Source organism: Stegostoma tigrinum, chromosome 19 (genome assembly GCF_030684315.1).
Source record: "Stegostoma tigrinum isolate sSteTig4 chromosome 19, sSteTig4.hap1, whole genome shotgun sequence".
NCBI lineage: Eukaryota > Metazoa > Chordata > Chondrichthyes > Orectolobiformes > Stegostomatidae > Stegostoma > Stegostoma tigrinum.
In genome coordinates, this window is record NC_081372.1 from 35498195 (window position 1) to 35523480 (window position 25286).

The 25286-nt window shown below is 39.7% G+C and overlaps 1 protein-coding gene across 4 annotated transcripts in view; it reads right to left on the reverse strand.

Moving 5' to 3' along the window:
* The window catches only part of rtel1 (regulator of telomere elongation helicase 1), a 149221-nt gene that overhangs the window by 9373 nt on the left and 114562 nt on the right, over positions 1 to 25286 (reverse strand). For all 4 annotated transcript variants that reach the window (XM_048550500.2, XM_048550501.2, XM_048550499.2 and 1 more), the window contains exons 27-33: positions 20592 to 20737; positions 10804 to 10890; positions 10006 to 10216; positions 6950 to 7093; positions 3892 to 4035; positions 2474 to 2728; positions 490 to 690 (exon numbers count right to left, since the gene is read on the reverse strand). In XM_048550500.2, coding sequence (XP_048406457.2) covers positions 490 to 690; positions 2474 to 2728; positions 3892 to 4035; positions 6950 to 7093; positions 10006 to 10216; positions 10804 to 10890; positions 20592 to 20737 — 1188 coding nt within the window. The remainder of the gene's footprint in view (positions 1 to 489; positions 691 to 2473; positions 2729 to 3891; positions 4036 to 6949; positions 7094 to 10005; positions 10217 to 10803; positions 10891 to 20591; positions 20738 to 25286) is intronic.

Here is a 25286-nt window from a genome sequence, read left to right on the forward strand (position 1 = left end):
CCTGCCTCCTTGACCTGTCTATCTTCTCTCCCACCTATCCGCTCCCTCCACCTCACTGACCAATCCCCACCACCACTATTTACTTCCTATCACCATCTTACGTAATGTTCCCAGCCCAAACCCCTCACTCTCTATTAATTTCAGGGCCCCTTTCCCCTCCCCCATTTCTGAAGAAGGGTCCCAACGCGAAATGTCAGCTTTCCTGCTCCTCTGACGTTGCCTGGCCTGCTATGTTCCTCCAGCTCTACACTGTATACTTCAGAATTTGCTGTGTATTGTAGTAAAACTCCTCCTGAAATGGGTGACATTACTGGAATATCAATTTATCTCCCCACCACTCCTACCATATTACAGTCTGAGAACTGGTTTCCAGCTAGTCCATAGAAACAGTTACTTCTCTGTATTCCAGGCATCCGTGTTCATTTACAACTGAAAAATTATCTTGTGAAAGTCAATAAATGAATATCATAGCTGCCAGGATGTCCTTACCATTCGCGTTATTGCCGGCACTCTGGTTTCCAGTCAGGACTGTACGTTTAGGGAGTTTCTCCTCAGTTTTGCTCAGAGTTCCTCTTTGTCTCTCAGGTTCACACTCATTCTCAATTAACTGTTTACAGTCTGTTCCTGTCAGCTCTTTACACATCTGGTTAAACTGTTGTTTATGGTGTGTTCTAACAAATATGTAAAATCCTGAGAAAGTATAATTAGCAAGCATTATCGCAATTTTTTTAAAAGGTAACAACAGTACAATCCTTTGAGAAGACCAAATTGTTTTCAATAGCACAAAGGTAGTTCTCTCAGTACTGGAGTCATAAACACTGAATAAAAAATAACAATGTAGTTTCCACTGAACTGCCAAAATCCAATTACAAGCACATTTTGTTTGCCACAGCAGAATCTCTGAAGGATCTATTCTGGGAACAAACCCCTTCCTTATTTAAACTCTGTCTCTTGGAGAAATGGTCAACACATACTGGGCAGCTTCCACATATAATCCAACCACACCTAAATTTATCTTGTACGTGAGCTTTTGTTTTCATTCAATGACGGAATGTGACCCTCGCTTATTTCATCAAGCCCTACTTGCCCTTGAGTCAAGTCTTAAATATTAAGGAATATATTGCTTTGGTCTATCTTGAGAGTAATTTCAAGACAATCACATTGCACAGGGTTTGGCGTCAAATTCTGGAAAACTGATTAAGGATGGCAGAATTACAAAAGGAAGTCAGCAAGTCTATTATGTCCTTACTGGCAATTTCCCGATCACCATTACTGACATTAGCTTTTTTTAGAAATCCAGATTTATTTCATTTAAAAAAAAATCGTCAGTGGCTGTATTGGGATTTGAACTCAAATCTAGATTATTTTGTCAGTGCCTTTGAATGCCATTTGCACAACATAACCACTGTGCTTTGTCTCTCCATCCTCAAACCACCCCCCTCATCCCCTCCCTTTAAATTGATAGATTTGTGTTACATTGGGATATCAAAGAAAATAGATCAAAGCTGTAAATGGGAGCACTTCATTGCACTATTAAATGCACAAACATCATAATGGAACAACACTGTCTAAAATCTGGTCTGTGATTTGTTTCTACCAATTTTCTGAACTCGCAGTACAAATAACTATCAGATTAAAGCAAGCCTATCTCCAAAGATTTTACGTTCGGACCAAATCTTTGCATATTCAGGTGCAATTACTTTAATTGAGGAAGATAGACAAGATCAGAAAGCAAACTTCAAAGTTTCCACATTGATGCTACTCGAAAAGCATTTTATGTCAGATACGATGGTATATAAATACAAGTTGGCATTATTATTTCTTTTATTAAAACTGGAAAGCAGTACGTGCATATGCTTCTTTCAGAGATTTCATGGGTTAAAGCTTCCAGAACAGTTTCAAATAGTTCTCAGACCCGGCTAATGGAGTCTTATAAAAGCAAATATCTTGATTTCAAAGATGGGAAACATGAGGTGGTCCAGTTTAGTGGGATAAACAGAATATCACAATATTTAAATAAAGCAAGACTGCAGAATTACTATGGTTCTGGGTGTCCTGATATGCAAATCACAAAGCTGAGCTTGCAAGTACAGAGAGTGATTAGGGCGGCAATTGGAACACTGGCATTTATTGAGAAGGGCATGGAGTCTGAATTAAAAAAAAGGGAAATGTTGCTATAACTGTACAGTGCTTTGCTGAGACCAAATCCGGAGAACTGTATGGAGTTTTGGCCTCCTTATTTAAGGAAGTAAACAATTGCACTGGAGGCAGTATATGGCTGGAACGTAACGTAATGTAATGTTATCAGCACATTTTTAGTAAGTATTTTATGTTTTCACTTAAAAGCTAACAACTGGATGAACTTCTGATGTTTTATGCATTAGCTGGGAGTTTGATGGTTTCCAGGAATAAATCATTACCAGAAGATAAAACCTTAGCACGAACTTAGTGTCATCAAAATACCAGAACTTACTTCTTAGTAAATGAAAATCCTCAGACTTTTCAGTAAACAGGGCACCTACATCAGATACCATGTCATCATAGTTATCTGTCTTTTTATATGTCTGAAGTACCGTTGAGAATCTATTGTATTTACTCGGTCCTAAAGCCTTCTTAACATCACTAACATAGGCAGCAAGTACGTGTTGTTTCTTCTGGTCTGCTGTCAAAGTTAATGTTTTCAGAGGTGCAGTTGTAGAAACAGATGGTTCAGAATTACAAAATTCACCTACATTTAAGGAAGGCAAAAACCAACATTAATACAATCTTCTAATCAAATTCATAAAGCAGTCATCTTAGAAAGAACAAGTTTCTGAAAATCTCATTTTTTACATCAAAATCAGGAGCAGGAATAGGCCATCTGCCCATTGAGCCTGCTCCATCAATCAATAGGATCATAGTTGATCTTTTCATGGGTTCAGCTCCACTTACCCATCCACTCACCATAACCATCAATTCCTTTACTGTTCAAAAATCTATCTTTGCCTTAAAAACATTCGATGCAGCAGCCTCAACTGCTCCACCGGGCAGCAATTCCACAGATTCACAACTCTTTGGATCAAAAAGTTCCACCTCAACTCAGTCCTAAATCTGCTCCCTCTTATTTTGAGGCTATGCCCCCTAGTTCCAGTTTTTCCCACCTGTGGAAACAACCTGCCTGCTTCTATCTTATCTACTTTCTTCATAATTTTGTAAGATCCCCGCAGCCACCACCCCCCAAAACACCAATTCTTCTAAATTTCACCAAGTATAATCCCAGTCTACTTGATTTTTCCTCGTAAGCCAAATCTCTCAACTCTGGAATCAACCTAGTGAACCTCCCCTGCACCCCTCCTGTGCCAGTGCACCCTTTTGCAAGAAAGGAAGCAAAAACTGTTGACAGCAGTATTCTAGGCGTGGCTTCAGCAGCACACTAGCGCTTGTAGCATAACATCTCCATTTTTAAATTCCAGCCCTCTAACAATAAAGGACAATATTCCATTCTTAATTACCTGCTGCCTACAATTAAGTGTATTCACTTGAAGTTTTATAATTTCCATCTCTCAACCCTTGGTTTTCTTAAGGGGATTTATCTTTATCATGTCAGTGACTATGATTTTTTTTAAATGTTGTACATGAAGTTTACAATGATGTTTGGCAACAAGTAGCTCACTGATCTGCACACAATTAATTCTAACTAGATTTCAAAAAAAATTGCATGTTCTAGGGCTTTTGAACTAAAACTACTGGTAACGGAATGAGACCACCACGTTTTCCTCTGCAAAAGACACATTTTGGAGATTTCCCAAAAAGGAAGCAAAGTCATTTCTCAAAATCATTTGAAATCAAGTCTGTATCAAATAAAAATAATCTAAAAAAACACTTTACATATCAACACAGGAAGGTGTTTACCTTGGTTAATCATGCCACTGTTTAGGTGCTGTCCTCCTCTGTTGAGATGTGTGCAAGCATTTAGCTGTTGAGATGAACTTGAAGATGATGTAAATTTGCTCTCTGCAGAGACTGCTGGCTCAAACCTCCATTTATTGTCATTACCTAGATTTTTCATAAAATGTTAAGTAATTATCTTGCTTTAAGCAGAAGGGCAACTTTACACTAATCTTGAGTGATGATAGCATGAATTTTTTTTGTTAAATTTAAGATGGGAAAGATTCAAATTTTTATTTCTCGCATTTCATATGGATTCACATTTATCACAGTGAATTTGAACAATGATTTAAAAATAAGTAACGTTAAAAATGTGCAGGTTATAGAAATGGATTTCAAAGATCCCAAAGTATTTGCCCCATCTACTCCCATCAACAGTGACTCCTGCTCGAAAAGATTTGGCAAATGCAGATGGTTCTCAGTAGGTTTGGCAAGATACTAAAGCAAGAAATAGGCATTACGATGGAGCCGGATTGTGTCCTTCAAAATTCATATATGCTTCCTGCAAGCATGGGAAGGCTAAGAAGCAAATGTTTGATACTGGCCATTTCTTTCTCCTCTTCCTATCCCAATAGAAAGGAGGCCACAAGTCATGCATCTTCCCCTGTCTATTTGCAATTCACTAACTCAGTGCAATCCATGGACTGAATTTGGAACCTGACACCAACAAACTTAACATGTCGATATGGAAGTAGCTGATATTACCTATCAAACCTTTCATAATGTAACTTTTTATACTGATCTCATACTCAAAGACCTACGGTGAGATACAATGAACTTTACAGATGGTGAATGTTAATAAGTTGTTCCTCAAGAGAGCTAGAAAAGTAATGGCGGTTTCAGATTCATACCCTCTATCATTCATATTTTACATCCTTCTGCCAGGACTTAGTTCGGGAACCCTTAATCTAACTTATTCCTTCCCAATGCAGCTTGAAATGAAACAAGCACAAATCAGGTATCAAATCCAAAACCTTTTCCTCTTTTATGACCAAGTAATACAGGATTTGGTGTAATCTCAATACAGATTTTCTAACGTACAGGAAGAAACAGACAACAAGTTTCAAAATGAAAGCGAATACTCATTTGTTCCAGGAAACTGTATTTTGTAATATGAGGAATTACTTCATTTGCATTTCCTGGGAAATGGATAGTCATTTGCCCTTTTCCTTCATGCTAGTAATCAGTGGTTTCAACAATCATCAAAAAAATTTAAGCAGTTTTTCAATTAAAGTACAATGCTATAAAATGCAGAAATTTGGCATAGACTTCTTTTCTATAGCATTTATTAAATTGCTTCTCAGAAAATGTAGGCTTATATTGGCATCTGGATTTATTAATGCATGTTGATGTAAAAGAACAAGCATTAACTCAGTGTACAACTGAAGCAGGTACATTGAAGTCTTTAGGGCTCTCAAAAAATATCCCACAGTTGCTGTATATAGGAATTGACATCTCTCTAAGTACAAGTGTAAAATCAGTAACAGCTGATTAGGAACCGAGCGTGCAATTAAATTATCTATGTAAAAACTTACAAGAATAAATTACTGCTTAAGGATTTTTCCAGTTTATGACAACTTTGCATTGGAACTATAGACTGCCTATGGTCATAGCTTCCATATGGCCTTCCTTAGGCACGTCACTGCCATGCACAATTCACTGGTCAAAATGACAGGCAGGCAACTCGCTCTTAATATTACATGTAACTGACATCATAGTCCCTACAGTCACTCAGACCCAGTTTTCTAACTTTTACTCTCTGATCAGCAAAGAAAATTAATACTTTGATAAGTTAATTAATGCAAAATAAAATCAACAACAGGTGTAATAATGATAGAGCAATGTGCTCTGCTATACAGCTGCTCTGAATATTTTCCTTACAGCAGCCTTTAACATATAGACTGGATTTCAATGAAACAAATCCCTCAAGATAAAAGAAATACAGAGATGTTCAAATTCTTCACCTGCAAGATGGTAACAGGTTTCACCAAATCTAATTGTGTGGTGATGTTATGGAGTTAGGGGAGAGCAAAGAGAAGTGGGGAATTAGCTGGAAGAAAATGAATGAACAAATGAAATCTTGTGTCTCTTTTGAAACTTTAGTTAACGGCAATACAAAATGATTCATTGGAAAATGAATAATAGCTACTGCATTTCTAAACTAACAACCCTTCCCATTAGAGATTAACTGGCATGATAAATTTCCAGTTATAATATTTTAAGAAGTGATTTCAAAATGAAACGAAATATACAACGGGAAAACACCCATCAGGTACTTCCTTTTTTGTTGACTGCAAGTACTTCAATCTTCTCAGCAGCAAACACTGAAGAACATTTAATATCAACGGTGATATAATTTACTGGAAATTGAAACAAGAAGGATGATATTCATTTTTAAGAGTCATAGAGCACAGAAATAGACCCTTTGGTCCAACCAGTCCATGCTGACCAAGTTTCCCAAACTAAACTTGTCCAGTTTTCCTGCGTTTGGCCAATCTCCCTCTAAACCTTTCCTTTTCATTTACCTGAGCAAATGTTTTTGAAAATGTTGAAACTATACCTGCATCTACCACTTCATCTGGCAGTTCATTCCACATACAAACAACCCTCTGCGTGAAAAAGTTGGCTCTCAGGTTCCTTTAAAATCTTTCTCCCCTCACCTTAAAATTATTTCATCTAGTTTTGAACTTCCCAACCCTAGGGAAAAGATCTTGGCTATTCACCTTACCTAAGCCCCTCATGATGTTATAAATGTCTATAAGGTTACCCCTCAAACTCGTATGCTCCAGCGAAAAAAGTCCCACCTTATCCAGCAGATCTCTACAACTCAAACACTTCAGTCCCGGTAGCATCCTCGTAGATCTTTTCTGCACCCTAACCAATTTAATGATATCCTTCCACAGGGTTGCTCAATGTTGCATAGGTGAATGTATTTGTAAAATTGATTACTCCAAGAAAAAATGATAACAAACTAATGGATTATTTTAATTAAACAGAACACTTATGCTTCTAAACCACATACCTGCATTTTCTTCGTGCTCCACTCTTCTCCTCTCCTCTCTTGGAACTGCATGTTCAGGTTTAAATCCACATCCCTCACCAGTCAGATCGTAGCAAGCTTCATCAAACCTCTTTTTGTGATGTGGCCGAACAAACTGATAAAATTCTGTTTAGAAACAGTTTTAAAATCACATAGAATCACAACAACAAAATATATCCCAAGATAATAGACTGTGATTCCCAAGGAAAATCCATCAATACATTCAGGCATAGCCTGACAGAGTTGCACAGAATCTTATGCAACAGTTTATATATCAGTTGTGCATCACCATGGACAGCCAGAATCCACAGTTAGTCGAAGATGGGAAAGAATATGAATTGAGGTCACGATTAGATCAACCATGACTTTAACAGAAAAGCAGGAAAGGCTTGAGAGGCTAAATGGCCGACTCTAATTCCTAATTTGTACATTTGTATCTATACTGCCAAGATAGTAGTCTTGCTAGAGATGGGAGCAAGTTGAATAAGCAGTCAGGTCAAAGCAATCCTGCAAGACCCCGATCTCAATTGCAAAGGTAAATGACTTCAGATGAAATGAGACCAGCACACGTTTCCTGTAATAGCCATCTGCAAGCTACAATCTCCACTGTTCACAACAAGCCTTTCCGAGATCAGCAAAGCCTCCTATGTGTGGAACTGCAGGAGATGGATGAGCTACTAAATGAGTATTCTGCATCAGTGTTTACTGTGGAGAAGGACTTGGAAGATGTGGAGAAATAAATAGCAATGTCTTGAAAAGTGTCCATTTTACAAAAGATGTGGGCTATACAACTTAAAATGCATAAAGGTGGATAAATCCCTGGGACTGGGTCAGACGGATGCTAGAACTCTTTGGGAAGCTAGGGAAGTGATTTCGGGGCCTCTTGCTGAGATATTTGTATCGTGGATAGCCTTGAGTGAGGTGCCAGAGACTGGAGGTTGGCTGACCCGGTGCCATTATTTCAGGTGGTAAGGAAAAACCTGGGAACTACTGACCGGTGAGCTTGACATCAGTGGTGGACAATTTGTTGGAGGATACAAAATTGGCTCAAAGATAGAAGACAGAGTGATAGTGGAGGGTTGCTTTTTGGACTGGAGGGCTATGATCAGCCGTGTGTCACAAGGATCGGTGCCGGGTGCACTCCTTTTTGTCATTCATATAAATTATTTGAATGTGAATATATAGGAATACGTTTAGCAAATTTGCAGATGACACCAAATAGTGGTCAGAGAAGAAGGTTACCTCAGAGTAAAACAGGACCTTGATCAGAGAGGCCAGTGGGCCAATGAGTGGCAGATGGAGTATAATTTTAGCTAAGTGAGAGGTAGTATATTTTGGTAGGGACAAATCAGGCCAGGACTTGTACACATAATGGTAAGGTCCTGGGGAACAAAGAGACCTTAGAGTGCAAGTTCATATTTCTTTGAAGGTGGAGTTGAAGGTGGACAGGGTAGTGAAGACTGCGCTTGGTACATGTGCCTTTATTGGTCAGTGCATTGACAACAGTAGGTGGGAGGTCATGTTGCAGCTCATTGGTTAGCCCACTTTTGGAATACTGCATTCAATTCTGGTCTCCCTGCTATAGCAAAGAAGTGGTTAAACTTGAAAGGGCTCAGAAAAGATTTTACAAGCATCTTGCAAGGCTTGGAGGGTTTGAGCTATAGAGAGAGGCTGAATAAACTGGGGCTATTTTTTCTGAAGCATCAGAGGTTGAGAGATGACCTTTTAGAAATTTATAAAATCATCAGGGGCATAGATTGGGTGAATAGTCAAGGTCTTTCTCCCAGGGTAGTGGAATCCAAAACTAGGAGGCATAGGTTTAAGGTGAGAGGGAAAACATTTAAAAGGGGCCTAAGGAGCAACCTATTCAGGCAGAGGGTAGTGTGTGTATGGAATGAACTGCCAGAGGAAGTGGTAGAGTCACAATTATAACACTTAAAAGGCATCTGGATGAGTATACGCATAGGAAGGGTTTAAAGGAATACAGGCCAAATGCTGGCAGATGGGACTAGATTAATTTAGGAAATCTGGTCAGCACGGACGAGTTGGATTGAAGGGTCTGTTTCCATGTTGTACATTTCTATGACTCTGAACGAATAAATCATACATCCATGTTTGATATCACTTGCTGAGACAAAGGAAATCAAGGGCTTAATGCTCATTAAGACTGCAGAGAAACGGGAGTGGGGGGTGCTCACTGCGTTAGAACAGGAAAAGGATAAAAGGAGACCCAGTTAAAATAATGGAGGCTTTCATAAACTGGTTTTGATCAGATTTTTTACAAAAATTGTCCTTTGTTCCTTTAGTGGGAAATGTATGTTCTCGAACTACTGGCTGACTGATCAGAAGACAAGTTTTTCCTAATAGGGGAAAAAGGCTTGTCACTGATTCATGAGCCAATAATGAAAGTAAATAAATGTAACACAAGAAACAAAGGAAAGAGTTAAACAATTTTGTCCTTATAAACACAGACCACAGAATGCTCCATGAGAAATAACAGTGGGTGCAAAATCTACGATAGCGCTTTGTACAAGCACTGTGGGTGTGCCTGCACCAGTTCAAGATGATGACTGTAGGGCAAGAGGCGATGAGTAACAAATGTGGCTCTTGTCAGTTGTGTCCACATCCCATGAAACAATTAAACAAAACTGATTTGCACGCATGCCTCCCACAGACAGAAACATAACAACAAACAGATAATCTATTTTAGTGATGGTGATTCAAGGATAAATACTGGCTAGGACACTGTGGACAACTGCTCACTCTTCTTCAATGTAACCCCATGAGGTAACCTGCTGTAATCACAAAGAGAAGTAATCAATATTTCATAGGTATTTGCCTCAGTCAGCGAATGGCAGAGCTGCTCCAGTATTTATATTCTAGTCTTTCATTGATTCAAAAATGCATGCGTGACATTGTGTTCCATTCTGTCAACAAAGATTAGCAGATTTATGTCATATTGAAACCAGTTTTATAGGAAGACATAGTTTTATAAATTCTATTTAACCACACAATAACTAATCCTTACAATTAATTACCTCGCAGAAGATTGTTTTTTTTTGAATCTTCTGTAAAAAGTGCTGCCATTTCACTCAGCATGGTATCAAAATCATCTGTCAACTTGTACTTTTGCATCGCACTAGTAAAACGCTCATAATTGGCATTGCTGAGAATTTCTTTTACAGCTACTATGAAAAGTTTAGCTTTTTCTGCTTTTGTCTTCTCAGATAGTGGCAATACATCAAGTACCTAAACACAAGATTATGAACAATCAATTTACTTCTGTCAAAATAATGTAATTGGCAGCTGAAAATATGAGTTTGTTGGTATTCAAATTAAAACGGAAAAAACCGTTACAACTGTACACAGACATTAACAGCCTCAGTACAGATTCATAATAACGGTTTCTAGTATTTTTAAGTAGACAGAAAGTATTTAACACATTTCTACATGCAGTATGCAGACTTCAAACATAAACTAATTACATCATGTTTAGGAACAGACAAAAATCAATCGCAATTTATTGCATTCATGAGGAAACCATTCAAATTAGGAAGTTCGGCACTACTGAACTAAATGAATAATCCATTAAAGTGTTGTATGAACACCAGGTTTTTAAACTGTAGGATAAGCCAACAGTTGTTCATACCATCAAAAGCAACCTTGCATCTTTGGGTGGGTATTCTTACTTGGTCTACATATAAAGCAACTTGTGATAAGAATCTCAAAAAGAGAAGAAATTTCAAGTAAGGTTTTGTGACACATTAAGAAACAATACCACTAGATTAAATTTCATTGTGCTTATGTAATATCAAAGACAAAAGAAACACACTCACATGATTACTAACTAGCGTGATTTTTTTCCTCCCTCCTCGCTGTTCACCAGTCACATGTTTAGGAGACACGGTTAACATTCTAACCGCCTACAGAAAGCCAAATAATAGATTAACAATTTGACATTCAATAAGTGACTTATCAGCTGTGATTCATCGTCTGAAATACTTTGGAAAATCCTGAATGTGATCAGTATTAAATAACTCCATGTCATGATTATTTGGCATTTTATGTTAAGCTATTAGCAATGTATAAATACTCCAAAGCTCTTAAAAACCACAAAAAAAATTTGACTGACAATGGTGATGAAAGATCCACCTGATTTCTTAACTTGTGGTCATGCTTTTGGGAAAGTCCCAAAGGACAAGTGAATGGACAATAAATGATAAGCTACTGAGGTAGATCGAGGAACAGCAAGACCTAGGAGTGCATGTCCACAGATCCCTGAAGATGACTGAACAGATAGATAACATGGCCAACAGAGCATTCTTTGTAATGATGGTGCAGCATAAAACATTGCGTTGGGTGATAGCTGAACTACCGCCTATTGTTCTGGTCATTAAACTATGTAAAAAAATGTGATTGCACTGGAGAAGATAAATAGGACATTTACAAGAATTCTAGAGTCCCCATACTGAAGAAATTTAGTTAGGTGGAAAAATTAAATTGGCAAGGAGGCTCAGGTGACCCCTATCTGAAGTGTGTAAAATTACAATGGGTTTAAATAGAGCAGGTAGGAAGGTCATCCTTAGGAAGAATACCCTTGGCTGAGAGGGTCTATAACTGGAATGAATAGTTCTAAGGTAAGAGGTAGGAGATTTATACAGGATACCAGGGAGATATTTTCACTTAGAGGATCTAGAACTCATTAACTGAAAAAGTGCACTGGAAACCCACATAGCACTTAACAAATGTTCGGACACAATATTTGGCCATACAGCTGCTGGGAAGGTCCATGCTTGTCAATCAGAGCACTGATGTGATGCTTCTGCTTTCAGTACTGACTTCAGAGGGTCACTCAGCAACAGGAAAGATTGCAGTGAACAGTGCTTGGACATGTGTATGAAGCATGGTATCAAGTAAAGCAACGGACTAGAAGCAAGAATGTGGGATTAGTCTGAATGGGAGTTGAAGGGATTCATCCCTCTGTCGCTGCAGACAACGATGGATCTGTGGTGCATTTAAAACAGTTTCTAATTTTGTTTCAAATTTTTAGTTTTTTTTTGTTTCAATTGCATAACTTATCAGTGGCAATAAGGATGTAATTGCATTGGAGACAGTTCACAATATTAATTCCAGAGGTGAAAAGCTTGAATAAGGGGAGAGATTGAGCAGTTTAGGTCTATACTCTCTCAAATTTAGAAGAATGACACAAGATACCAAAGGGGACTGACAGAGTAGACACAAAGTGGAGGCTTCCAAATGTAAGGTAATCTAGAACAAGGTCGTAGTTTTAAGCTTAGGGATAGTAGATTTAAAGCTGAGATAAGGATGAATTACTTCTCTCAAAGGGCCGTGAATCTGTAGAATTCGCCAAGTTAAAGGATTTTATGGAGTGGTAGGAAAATGGAATTGAGGCTGAGATGAGATCAGCCACGATCACATTAACTGGCAGAGTAGGCTTAAGGGGCTAGATTGCCTTCTCCTGTTCTTACTCATTATGTTCTCACGATAGTTGGCATTGCACTACTCAGCAGGAATGTCTTGCTTAAATAGTGATAGCCGAAAGCAGTGTATAAATTTGGAGGATAATAAAATGTGAGGCTGGATGAACACAGCAGGCCAAGCAGCATCTCAGGAGCACAAAAGCTGACGTTTCGGGCCTAGACCCTTCATCAGAGAGGGGGATGGGGGGAGGGAACTGGAATAAATAGGGAGAGAGGGGGAGGCGGACCGAAGATGGAGAGTAAAGAAGATAGGTGGAGAGGGTGTAGGTGGGGAGGTAGGGAGGGGATAGGTCAGTCCAGGGAAGACGGGCAGGTCAAGGAGGTGGGATGAGGTTAGTAGGTAGCTGGGGGTGCGGCTTGGGGTGGGAGGAAGGGATGGGTGAGAGGAAGAACCGGTTAGGGAGGCAGAGACAGGTTGGACTGGTTTTGGGATGCAGTGGGTGGGGGGGAAGAGCTGGGCTGGTTGTGTGGTGCAGTGGGGGGAGGGGATGAACTGGGCTGGTTTAGGGATGCAGTGGGGGAAGGGGAGATTTTGAAACTGGTGAAGTCCACATTGATACCATATGGCTGCAGGGTTCCCAGGCGGAATATGAGTTGCTGTTCCTGCAACCTTCGGGTGGCACCCACCCACCCACTGCATCCCAAAACCAATCCAACCTGTCTCTGCCTCCCTAACCGGTTCTTCCTCTCACCCATCCCTTCCTCCCACCCCAAGCCGCACCCCCAGCTACCTACTAACCTCATCCCACCTCCTTGACCTGTCCGTCTTCCCTGGACTGACCTATCCCCTCCCTACCTCCCCACCTACACCCTCTCCACCTATCTTCTTTACTCTCCATCTTCGGTCCGCCTCCCCCTCTCTCCCTATTTATTCCAGTTCCCTCCCCCCATCCCCCTCTCTGATGAAGGGTCTAGGCCCGAAACGTCAGCTTTTGTGCTCCTGAGATGCTGCTTGGCCTGCTGTGTTCATCCAGCCTCACATTTTATTATCTTGGAATCTCCAGCATCTGCAGTTCCCATTATCTATAAATTTGGAGGAACTATGTTTTTAAATTAAATCTGGTAAACCTCTAACCAACCGGTCCACTGATTTTAAGGAAGAAAACTGACTGATACCTAAAGCTGTACAAATGCATTTTATGAGCTAACTGGTAATCTACAGTCCCTCTCCTGATTTTTATCTGGTCTGTTCTTTGCACAAGGAAGGGGTGTTTAAAGAAACCACCACAAAACAAATGGTTGAAAATTAGACAAAACTTGCAAGCTGAAAAAAGGTAGTCAAACAGGTGGAGCAGGAATTCAGAGACTGACTGTGTGTGGCACAGATAATGCACTTTTGGCTGAGATACAAATCTTAACCTGAAACATGATTGGTGACTGTATGCATGATACACTGCTTCTAGATTTATGTAAAAATCTAAGAAACGAGAGCAGAATTAGGTGTTTTTTTTTCCCTGTGAGTCTGCTCCACCATTCAGCACTTGATTTCTTTTTCCTTTATTCATTCACAGTATGAGGGCATCACTGCTAAGCAGCATTTATTGCCCATCCCTAATTGCCCAGACGGCAGTTAAGAGTCAACCACATTACTGTGCGTCTGGAGTCACATATAGACCAGGCCAGGTAAGGATGGCAGATTTCCTTCCCTAAAGGACATTAGTGAACCAACAATGGATTCAAGGTCATCATATGATTCTTAATTCCAGATATTTCATTAATTCAAATTCCACCATCTGCCGTGGTGGGATTCAAACCCAAGTCTGCAGAACGTTATCTGGGTCTCTGGATTAACAGTCCAACGATAATACCACTAGGCCATCACCTCCCTGTGATTCCCTACACAAAGGCACCCAAATCCCTCTGAATCTCAACATTTAGTAGCCTCTCATTCTTGAAAAGATGGTGCTTTTCTGTTCTTGCAAAAGAGCAAGATTTTGTTCTTATCTGCATTATATTCCATCTGCCATCTTTTTGCAAAATCACTTAACCAATCTTTATCCCTTCCCAACTTCCAGACAAACTTATAGCACCAAACATGGATATGTAACACTCAGTTCCCTCAGTTAAGTAATTAAGATACGTTGTAAATAGCTGAGGCTTCAGACTGATTCAGTGGCACTATGCTGATTTGAATCCTATGAGATCCATTTCTTGGCATCAAAACCTTGTTGCGACACCTCGTCCAGTACTTCATGATAGCACATGTATTGCTTTCTCATCTATCCTGCTCGTAACAACCTTATAAAAACATCTATGAATCCCTATTTTCTTTCTCCATCTTTTTCTGAACAGAAAGATAATTTTGCCTTTGAACTCACAGGAGTCATTCTAGATTCAAGGGAAGATCAAAACCCATACATCCCTTAGGTGGAGTCCTATATCAAGGCCTAGCCACCTGGTCTATGGTGAGAAATCTGAGAGATGTTCAGCAAGGCCTCGTGTGATATCCAGGTCAAACTAACTGCATTTTCCAACAAAGTCCCAGGCATCAAGATGACACCAAATGCCGATTAAAGGAGATTGTTGCTCGTCATCAGCCTAATTAACTTCACACCTCTCTATTAATATATAGCTTCCTTTCCTACCATCTACTGCAAGGAGAATTCTTGACAAGAATATCAAAGCGGGCATGTAGTGACTCCAGCTTATGTTTGCTCCTCTGGTTGCTTGCCAATCTCTCAGCATCATCATGGCACATCTCCAATCCATTTACAATACACTTCTGCACTTCAGTGCTACAACTTGGGCTCATCAGCAACTGTCACAGCAATGCTCCTGCAAAGGACACTCTGCGCACAGCAACAGACATGCCGTTCACGGATTAGACAAAGTTGCACCTCAGGCCTCTTCACTTCCTCTCAGTGTTCATTCACTTTGAACCTAACTAGATGCTCATAGCATCCATACCTTGCAGTTTTACACTTTGCAGCCTCAGCCAGACATACCAGGCCCACAGTGCTGCTGTACTGCCTTGTCATTTAGCACAGACATAAAGCCATTATCACTGTTGTCAGCAGGACTCAATTAAATCAGAGAAAAAAGGGTTCAATCAGGGATCCCAGCACAGTAAGTCAAGGGTAGTCTCTGATATCAGATCAGAGGCTTGGACACGGTCAGCCAGTTGCACAAGGCTGTCAAGGTCAGGGTCTTAATCCTCAAATGTTGTGAGCAGTGAAATGTCACACTCTTGATATCCTATCTCTTTATGGTCTGCTGTGGTGTGTTTTCTCCTAGTGTGAAAGAAAGGTAGGTATTATAAAAGAGAAGCAAGTGAGCTGCACAGCTGTTAATGTTGTTGCAGGAAAGGTAGTGAAGTCTCTCGCCAGAGTGAGTGGGCAGCACAGCAGGTATGAAGGGTTAGCAGTGTGGGGGGTTGGGACAGATCACAGTGACAGAAGATGTTGCATGTGATAGTGAGAGTCATAACCATAAGGCTTTGTGGAAAGTGGTTGCAACGGCAGGGAGATGATGGTGGAAATTACCCTCAAGGAGGGGAGAAGGTCATTGACCTTCCTACACTACTGAGCATTCCACCAGACAGTGGGTCTGCACTGATCCAGGTAGACCAGGCTGGTAGGGTCTGGTGTTGTGGCCACCTCTGCCAGTCCAGGGGTGGGAAGAGAACAGCCCTCATCTACACCACCGTGCCCAACAGAATCTCCAAGTCACTATCCACAAAGGGAGGTGTCAACTTCCCTTCTCCATGTTTGGGGTAGAGCAGCTCTAGATTGACAATTTTTGTCCAGGTGCCCAATGGCCTTTTCTGCAATGGTGCCAGTGCCAGAGTTTGCAGTTCACTCTGGGATATCTGGCGGCAGCAGCAAGTTCTTCTGGGTATGTGAAAGAAATTGACCGCCCCAAAACAAGATTGAAAACAAAATCTCTGTTGGCATTTCTTTTAAAACCCTACTTAATAGGACATCAGGATGCAGGGATTAATTTACTAGTTTTTAAAAACAAAAGCGATTATTTTTTAAGTTCCTCATTCTCACTATTTCTGTTTGACATTGAAAAAGAGTAAATGTATATTAAGGAAATGGGGAAAGAGTCGGAAAATGGGTCTACCTAGATTTTGCTTTGAAAGAGCTGGTGTAAATTTGTGGGGTCAAATAGACTCTCTCTGTCCTATAATATTGCAGCATTCTCTAAAAGAAGGAAGAGTTCCTTGGTATATATGAAAGCAGGTGGTCTCTCCATGGGTAGAGAAATAAGAAGATTTTGATTGCCATTGTTGGTGTGGAGACAAGGATGTGTAGAGACAATAATGGAAATAGCTGATGGCTCAAGCTATATCAGATTTATTCAGCACTCACTGTTTATGATACAATAAAAGGCAGAAACTAAAGATGGAAATATGACTAATGTCATGGTGCAAGTGTGTACGCAAGATGTGGTAAAAGACTTATTTGCAACGTGCAGTAGGATTTGGAAATTCAACAGTGAGAGATAAAGATAGTTACTCTGTAACTGCATACATAATGTATTATTGATCACCGTCATCATCATCATCAGAGTCCCTACAGTGTGGAAACAGGCCCTTCCACCCAACAAGTCCACACTGACTCTCTCAGCATCCCACACAGACCCATCCCCCACCTAACCTATACATCCCTCAACACTACAGGCAATTTAGCACAGCAAATCATGGTCTGCACATCTTTGGACTGCGGGAGGAAACCGTAGTACCTAGAGGAAACCCACGCAGACACGGGGAGAACATGCAAACTCCACACAGACAGTTTGCCGAGGGTGGGATCGTCTGCAAGATCCTAGAAAGAGTCACTAGGATCCACTCAAGACACAGAACTGGGCAGATGGGCCAGCTAATGGCTTTATTTAATTCTCAACCGAGCTCAATTCTATGTGTGAGGTTTCAAACTAACATTACAGGAGAAAGAATGAAATGCCTTAACAAAATATAGATATACTGTTGTAACAGTACACCTCTCATTGTAGGAAAAATTAATTACAGAAACATAAACGAGGCTTTTGACATCATTTCTGACAAGGAAGGTATTTTTGCAAAATATTTAGGTTATTAATTCACATTTATCACAGAATTAAGGAAATAGAACAATTATGTAATTTGAAAAGAAGGCGAATATCTGAGAAAAATGATACTTCGATTTACTGTTGGAACAATCGAAGTCAACAGCAACTCAGTCATCAAAAGCAACCAGATAACAATAAAATTTCCAAGTAAATGGAAGAAAATATACATTAGCAATGATAAATATTTAAACAGGAACTCAGAACAGTAAAAACCTTCTAAGTTCAAGTAAGAAAACTAGAAATGTATCAAATGCCAAGATTCATGGTTGAATAGATAAACAAAAAAAGAGAAACCAAAAAAGCCAAGAAGGATAAGATAGATAATAGATATAGAAGCAGAGAAAGGGAAAATCGCAAAGTTTTGGATATGTAGAGGCTGGTACATGTTGGGTAATAGTCGAGGTAGGAGTAGAGCGAGTAAAAGTTGAAGGAGCTAAGGTCAGAGAGGTGGAGGAAACTTCTGAAATCCTGTGTATGTTTTCACAGGTGGAGATGGATGAGATGGATGTTGAAATTGTAGAACCATGGGGCTGATGATACCTAAGTGGACTTGCAGTAAACAAATTGTGAGCGAAATGTGTTGTATCATGCTGACACAAATTAGGCCGAGTTAGGAGACGTACCTTTCCAAAATCTGCTATGGAGGTGGGCTAATATGAGACTGTTGTTCAAAAAGAGTTTAGTTAAACTGGACATTGCATGACTTTTAATCTTACTTCAATTATCGGTCAACTACTAATCTGTAAGTTGAGTTTTCATTTACCCTGAACAAGTTATTGGAGTAAAACTGTACAAATATCCATAAAGGTAGATTCTGATTGATAAACCTTCGGTGTCAGTGGGTCATGTAAAGAATTGCAGTGAAAATGAATTCTACAACAACAATATGATCAAATGAATAACAGACATGGCTGGAATGACAGAAATCAGGCATAAATGATTTTTTTTGCAGGCCTGGGAGCAGCATGGTGCGGGGGCAGTGTGCACAAGCCACTTTTATTTGGATACTCAAATAATCTGGATTGAGGGATTGAAAGAATAGTACTTGAATTTCCTCATAACAAAATTGGAATGGTGTGCAAATTGTAGGAAAGGAGTTGCAAACTGTAGCAGAACACTTGTTACCAGAATGAGCTGCTAAGTGCAGTTCACTATCAAACAATGTGAAGTAGTACATCTTGGAAAACATAAAAGACAGTCACCTTTAATTGCAACTGAAGAACATCTGAAGGTTGCTACATTAACGGGTAACACAACAGTCATAAGTAGAAAAGTATTAAATTCTAAACCTAGAAAGTATGTGAAAATTATGCAAAATAGCATTTAGGCCAAGGGGGCATATTTTGCAAAACTGTGGCAAATCCATTATTGGTTAAAGCAATGGCAAATGGTGCCATATCCATCAAGATATTAATGTGATTCAGACTGAAGTCACATTACTTGAGACTTATTCCTCATTTTAGCCACTGGTTTTACAATGGTCCAAAGGTAAGCTCAAAGTATGACAGGGCAGCTCAGCTATAGGGAATGCCCATTCTGTGGACCTAGAAGAGCTAAGGACTGAAAGGAGTCCTCGGTTACAGAAACCTGAGATCCAGTTGCAGAGCTCAAGCGGTTTCTTAAGCAACCGTGTTGTATTCCCGTGGAAAAGGACGACGTGGATGGTATGTTTAGGGAGGTGATCACGCCACACAACAGGAGCATGTAGACAGACAGAAAATATACGACCATCCGGCAGTTCAAGAGAACCAGGCGGGTAATAGAACATCCTGTGAAATGATTTTGTAAGCAAATCAGTTTTCTATTCTGGATACTGTTGAGAGCAATGGCTCCTCAGCAGAAAAACCACGCTCAAGCCACTCAAGTAGCTCATCTGTAGGAGAGAATAAGGCTAAGTAGAAAACTAGTAGTGTTCAAGGATTCATGAGTTAGGGGAACAGAGAGACATTTCTGCAGCCATCAACATGACTGCAGCAATGGTATGCTGCATACTGGTGAAGGTTGTCACAGATTGCCAGCATGGCCTCTTCTAAGGGAGGATGATCAGCCTGACGAAATAGTCCACTTTGACACCAATGATATGGGTAAGAATGCGAATGTGGATCTACAGTCAGGATTCCTACCAAGGCAGATAGGAACTTAGCAAACAGGAGGTCAAGAATGGTAATTTCCATATTAGTATGCTAAGCAAGTGAGTACAGAAATAGGAAAACAGATGAATGTGCAAATAGAAAGATGGTGCAGAAGTGAGAATGCAATATTCCCAGGACACTGAAACTATCCATTTTTTTGGCAGGGAAGGCATGTATATATGGGGAAAAAGTAGTAAAGGCATGTTTGAAACATATGTTTCAGACAGTATGTAGTTAGAATGTGAAATTTTCTACAGCAAAGTGTAGTCCAAAAGAATATTGGCTGTTTGCTTGAGAACAGTTTATATTAAGTAATATTAGGAGGTTGGATGGTTCAGAAGGAAACCAGCTGTTTTTTAAAAAAAGTCATGGAATGTTAGTAACACTGCCAAGCCCTGTTCGTTTATTGCACGTTCTAAAATGGACTTATGAAAATAGTGGCAAATTGTTTTCATAAATTGTTACAGCCACAGACCCCATCATGTAAAGATCTTTTTAGGACTTTGACTCAGTAATGACAAAATAAAGGAACAGATTTCTTTTCTCTGGTTCATCAAATTCTTCAAGTATCTGTAAAACTGGTTGGAACATGAACAGATTAAAATCAAAGCCCAGATCCTGAAACAAATAACAAAAAAACACGTTTACCTCAGATCCATAACCAAAAACACTGTTTCTGAGAAGCTCGATGCAATACACAGCCATACACAAAAGCTAAAAGTACCGTCAATTTGAAAAAGTGGAGTAATTCAATCTCTAAAGATAGAAAATCAAAGCAAATTTTCGATTTCTCCTTACTGAATTAAAATGTTTCATCAGGCAGCTTTATGACATAAATATGGGAATCCCTACGGTTTTTGAATAAGCAGACAGGGAAAAGTCCGATATCTTAAAACTTAAAGAAACATAACAGATAATTCAGTCTGATATACATCTTACCTTTTTTCCACTTTCATCAGTCTTCTGTTCACTATGCTCTAATGCATCAAGTAGGCTCACAGGTTTCTTTCTTGTGTTCGCATTTGCTTTCTCATATTCAATGCAAATCTTGGTCATACCATCTCCTTCAGAAGGCTCAACGCCATCTGTATATAAATAAATTAGTCTGATTTATTAATATTTTGTTTTCAAGAATTTAAACATAATTTAATAATTTTATTGGGTATATAGGGAGTTGCTTGCATACATCTTGGGAACAGATGTAGGCCATTGGTCCCTCAAGCCTGCTCCCCCATTCAGTAAGGTTAGGGTTGATTGGATTTCACATTCTTACCTATCCCCGATAGGTCCTTAAGCAAAGATATTCAAAAGCCCAGCTTCCACTGCTATCTCAGGAAGAGAGTTCTAAAGATTATCAACCCTCAGACAATAGATTTCCCCTTATTTTCATTTAAATGGAGACACCTTACTTTATACCTGTGCCCACTACTCCTCGTCTCTCTCACATCCTTTCAGTATCCACCCTATCAAGTCCAGTCAGGAACTTGGACATTTCAATAAGATGGCCTCTTCTTCCAAACTCCAACGGATACAAATCTAACCTGCCCAATGTTTTCCTCTTAAAACTCCTTCCCTCATAACCCCTTTGTCACAGGAACAAGTTGTGGACCTTACCTGAACCACTTCTCTCACGTTTATATCATTTCCTTAAGCAGGAGGCCAAAACTGCACACTGTACTCCAGATGTGGTACAAACGTGTTGGTCCGAAGGATGTTTCTGTGCTCTATAATTCTATGTGGTCTCACCAATACCATAACTAACTGTACCAAAACGTGCCTATTTGTACATTCCATTTTCAATACAATAAACAACAGCATCCCACTTGTCTCCATAACAATGCTCACCCCAAGCTATGAGGCTGCACGGTCACACGGACAGACATGCATGCTGATCGGCACGTGGATGCCTTGACTTCTGGTTCTGGAAGCCACTGCCAAACAGAGACTGCTAAAGTCTACAAAGTGACAAAGGGAAGGTTTGCTCCCTTATCACTAGCTGTACCTGCAAACTGCTTGCGATTTATATGAAAGAACACTCAGAAACTCCTGTACTCAGAGTTCACAAAATTTCTCTATTTAAGTTATGCTGCTTCGTTTTTCACCTTGTCAAAGTGAACAAGTTCATATTACCCTAAATTATATTCTATTTACCAGCATTATGCCCATTCAATTAACTGATCAATATCACTTTGCAGTCTCTTTGTTTCCTCTTCTCAATTTACCTTCTACCTATTTTATATCAACAGCAAATTTAGCAGCCGTACCTTCCGCCTGTTTTTACAAATCATTGATATAAATTGGATATAGTTGAAGCCTCAACACTGATCCCTGTGCCATATCACTCATCACATCTTAACAACCTGAAATGACTCCTTTGTGCCAATTCTGTTTCCTGTTAGCTAACTAATCATCTGTCCATTCTAATATCTTATCTCCTACACCAAGGGATCACATTTTGCACAATAACTTTGATGTTTTCAAATGCCTTCTGAAAATTTAAATTCAGTACATCAACCACTTACCCATTTTTCATATTCCTCATTACTTCCTCAAAATAACTCTAATAATTAGCTGAACATGATTTCCCTTTCACAAAACTATGTTGACACTGCTGGGATGCATTAAGATTTCCTAAGTACCCTGCACAACCTTGTAAATAATAAATTCCAGCATTTTCCTATAGCTGATATCAGGCTAACCAGCCTGAAATTTCCTGCTTTCTGTCTCCCTCCTTTCTTGAATGGAAGAGTCATATTCACTATTTTACAATCTGCAGGGACCTTTTCAGAACCTGGGGAATTTTGCAATATTGAATCAATACATCTACTATCTCAGCAGCCACATTACTTAAGACCCTAGGATGAAGTCCATCAGGACTTGTTGGCTTTAAGTTCTGATAATTTCCTCAGTACTTTATCCCTTGGTCACTGTAATGGTTTTAAAGTTCCTCACTTCCTTTCACTCCCCCGTTTGACAATGTTTTCTGGATTTTTTTTTCCCTCAACAATGAGGACAAATATTTGTTCATTTGCCTTTCTCTTACTTCTCATTATTCATTCCTCAAATAAGTCGGTTCTCCAGAAAGATTATGTAATTTATTCTTTTCCTTTCTGAAAGAAGTTCTTACTATCTGATTTCATATTTCTAGCTAGATTTCTCTCACAACCTCAACAATTTGAAAAATTAGAGAGATTTGTGTTTTAATCCTGTTGCAAATGGTGCATTCAAGCACAGAAAATGGCTTCAGATGAGGGAACAATTTGCTTCCTTAATACAAACATCTCAAAGAACTACACCAAACCAAATGTGATATTGAGAGAGGCAACTATGAACCTTAATTATGATGTCAGTTTTAAGAAGACTCTTGATTGTGAAGGATGGATTGTACTTCACCTGAGACTAGATGTCAGACAAGCAGAGTAACAGCAAAGAGGCAGAGAAGGCATCAAAAGGGTTGGTGTAATTGTAACTGTACAAGCCGCCTCCATTCTACCAATGATGTCTACATACAGCAGTACATAGATGAGGAAAAAGTCAGAAGTCACAGAACACCAGATTATCGTCCAACAAGTTTATTTGAAATCATAAGCTTTTAGAGCGCTCCTCATTTGTTAGGTGACACCTTCAAATAAACTTGTTGGGCTATAACCTGGTGTCATGTGACTTCTGACTTTGTCCACCCCAGTCCAACACCGGCATCTCCACATCATTGTTGAGGAAATGGAGAGGTAGAGAAAGGATCCCTGGGAGATAAATGGGAAGGAAAACCATGACTAGAGATCCCTCAGGATTCCAAGATCTTGTTATTTACAAAGCATGAGATTTTCCTCTGGCAAAAAACAGATGGACCTGAAGGCACCTAGAAGCTACAACTTAATTTGTCATAAGATTTTTTTTAACCTATCTAGATTCTCACCTGGGAACATGGGTGAAGCTGATGTCATCTGACCAAGATTTGATGAGTACAGCTAGCCTTTAGTTTTTAAAACTAAACCCAAAATTTTCCAACAGAAAAGCAAACACTCCCACTCTTTTTCTGCTCCATTTGTTATAGATTTTATATAGTTTATATTGTCAATAGTCTAGAAATTCCTGTGACATGCTACGCCAGGTTTAATTCTGAAAAGTAAGATCTGGCAATTGAGTCCTAAATTATTCTTTCCACAGCATATGCAAAACCTCTAATCTGCTACGTTCAAACTTAGTGTGCAAGTCCAAATTTTTGACTATTCAATAGCTGAAGGAAGAATAGAGAATCAGCAGCCCTTGCTGATACATGTACATGGAATACAATGCAGTCAACTTGCTCATCTGACTCATCCAGAGCTGGTTTTAACAGGACAAAACAAATCTGCAACTAACAGGATAAATCTTCTGGTCAGCATGGAATCATAGGGAGCGTTCCTCTGTGATCACATCCTTAAAAAATAAAATCAATTGTGATATTCTACAAATCATTAACACTTCCTGAAATGCACCAAGTACACTCTGAACACAATGAACATTTGTGGGTCTTGAACCTTAAATCGAGCAGCTCTATTAAAAGGCTTTTTTTAAAAAAAAAACTCTGCTTCCTGCAAATACAGCAGATGCAAAACAATCCTTGGAGGCAAATTGGGACACCAACAGCATAAAATTCAGCAGAGAAGAAACTGAAACCTCAAAATTTAAAAATATTGACTTGAATTATGGGCTAGTGTTCCCAGCAAGGATTCATTCACCCAACAGGCTGGGCAATAATGCACCTCTTCCAAGCATGGGCTAGGGATCAATGAGCACAAATGTACACTGAATGAGCAGAACTCCAGGTATCATTCTAATTGGAAATGTTGGTTGCCCTCTCCCAGGTTGCACCTGGAGCCAATAGCCACCAAGAAGAAACACTAGAACAAAGTGATAATCTAAAATGACATATTGCTCCTGTGTATGTGCAGAGGCAGCCCACCAAGTCAACTGCACCAGGCCACTGGAAGCATCAACAGGTTCGTGTGCTGCTAACATCACCACTCTGAGGTGGAGGAAGCCAGGGAGGTGGTGGTGGAAGCTGATGAAGCAGAGCCTCCCTTTCTTGACATTGTCTACAAGATCAAGTCCAAAGATGTGCAGAATAGGTGGATTGGCCAAGCTAAATTGCCCATAATGTCCATGGACTTTTGAGGAAGTGGTCAAGATGATCAATAAGGGTAAGGCAGTGGATGTTGTCATGGACTTCAGTAAGGCCTTTGATAAGGTCCCTCATGGCAGGATGATACAGAAGGTAAAGTCACACGGGGTCAGAGGTGAGCTTGCAAGATGGATAAGAAAACTGGCTCAGTCATAGAAGACAGAGGGTAGCAGTAGAAGGGAGCGTTTCTGAATGGAGGGCTGTGACTAACGGCATTCCTCAGGGATCAGTGTTTGGATCTTTGCTAGTTGTAATATATATAAAATGATCTGGAGGAATATGTAAGTGATTCGATGAGTAAGTTTGCGGATGACACAAAGGTTGGTGGAATTGTGGATAGTGTTGAGGACTGTCAGAAGATACAGCAGGATACAGATCGGCTGGTGACTTGAGCAGAGAGATGGCAGATGGAGTTTAGTACATAAAAATGTGAGGTAATGCATTTCAGAAGATCTAATCCAAATGGAAAA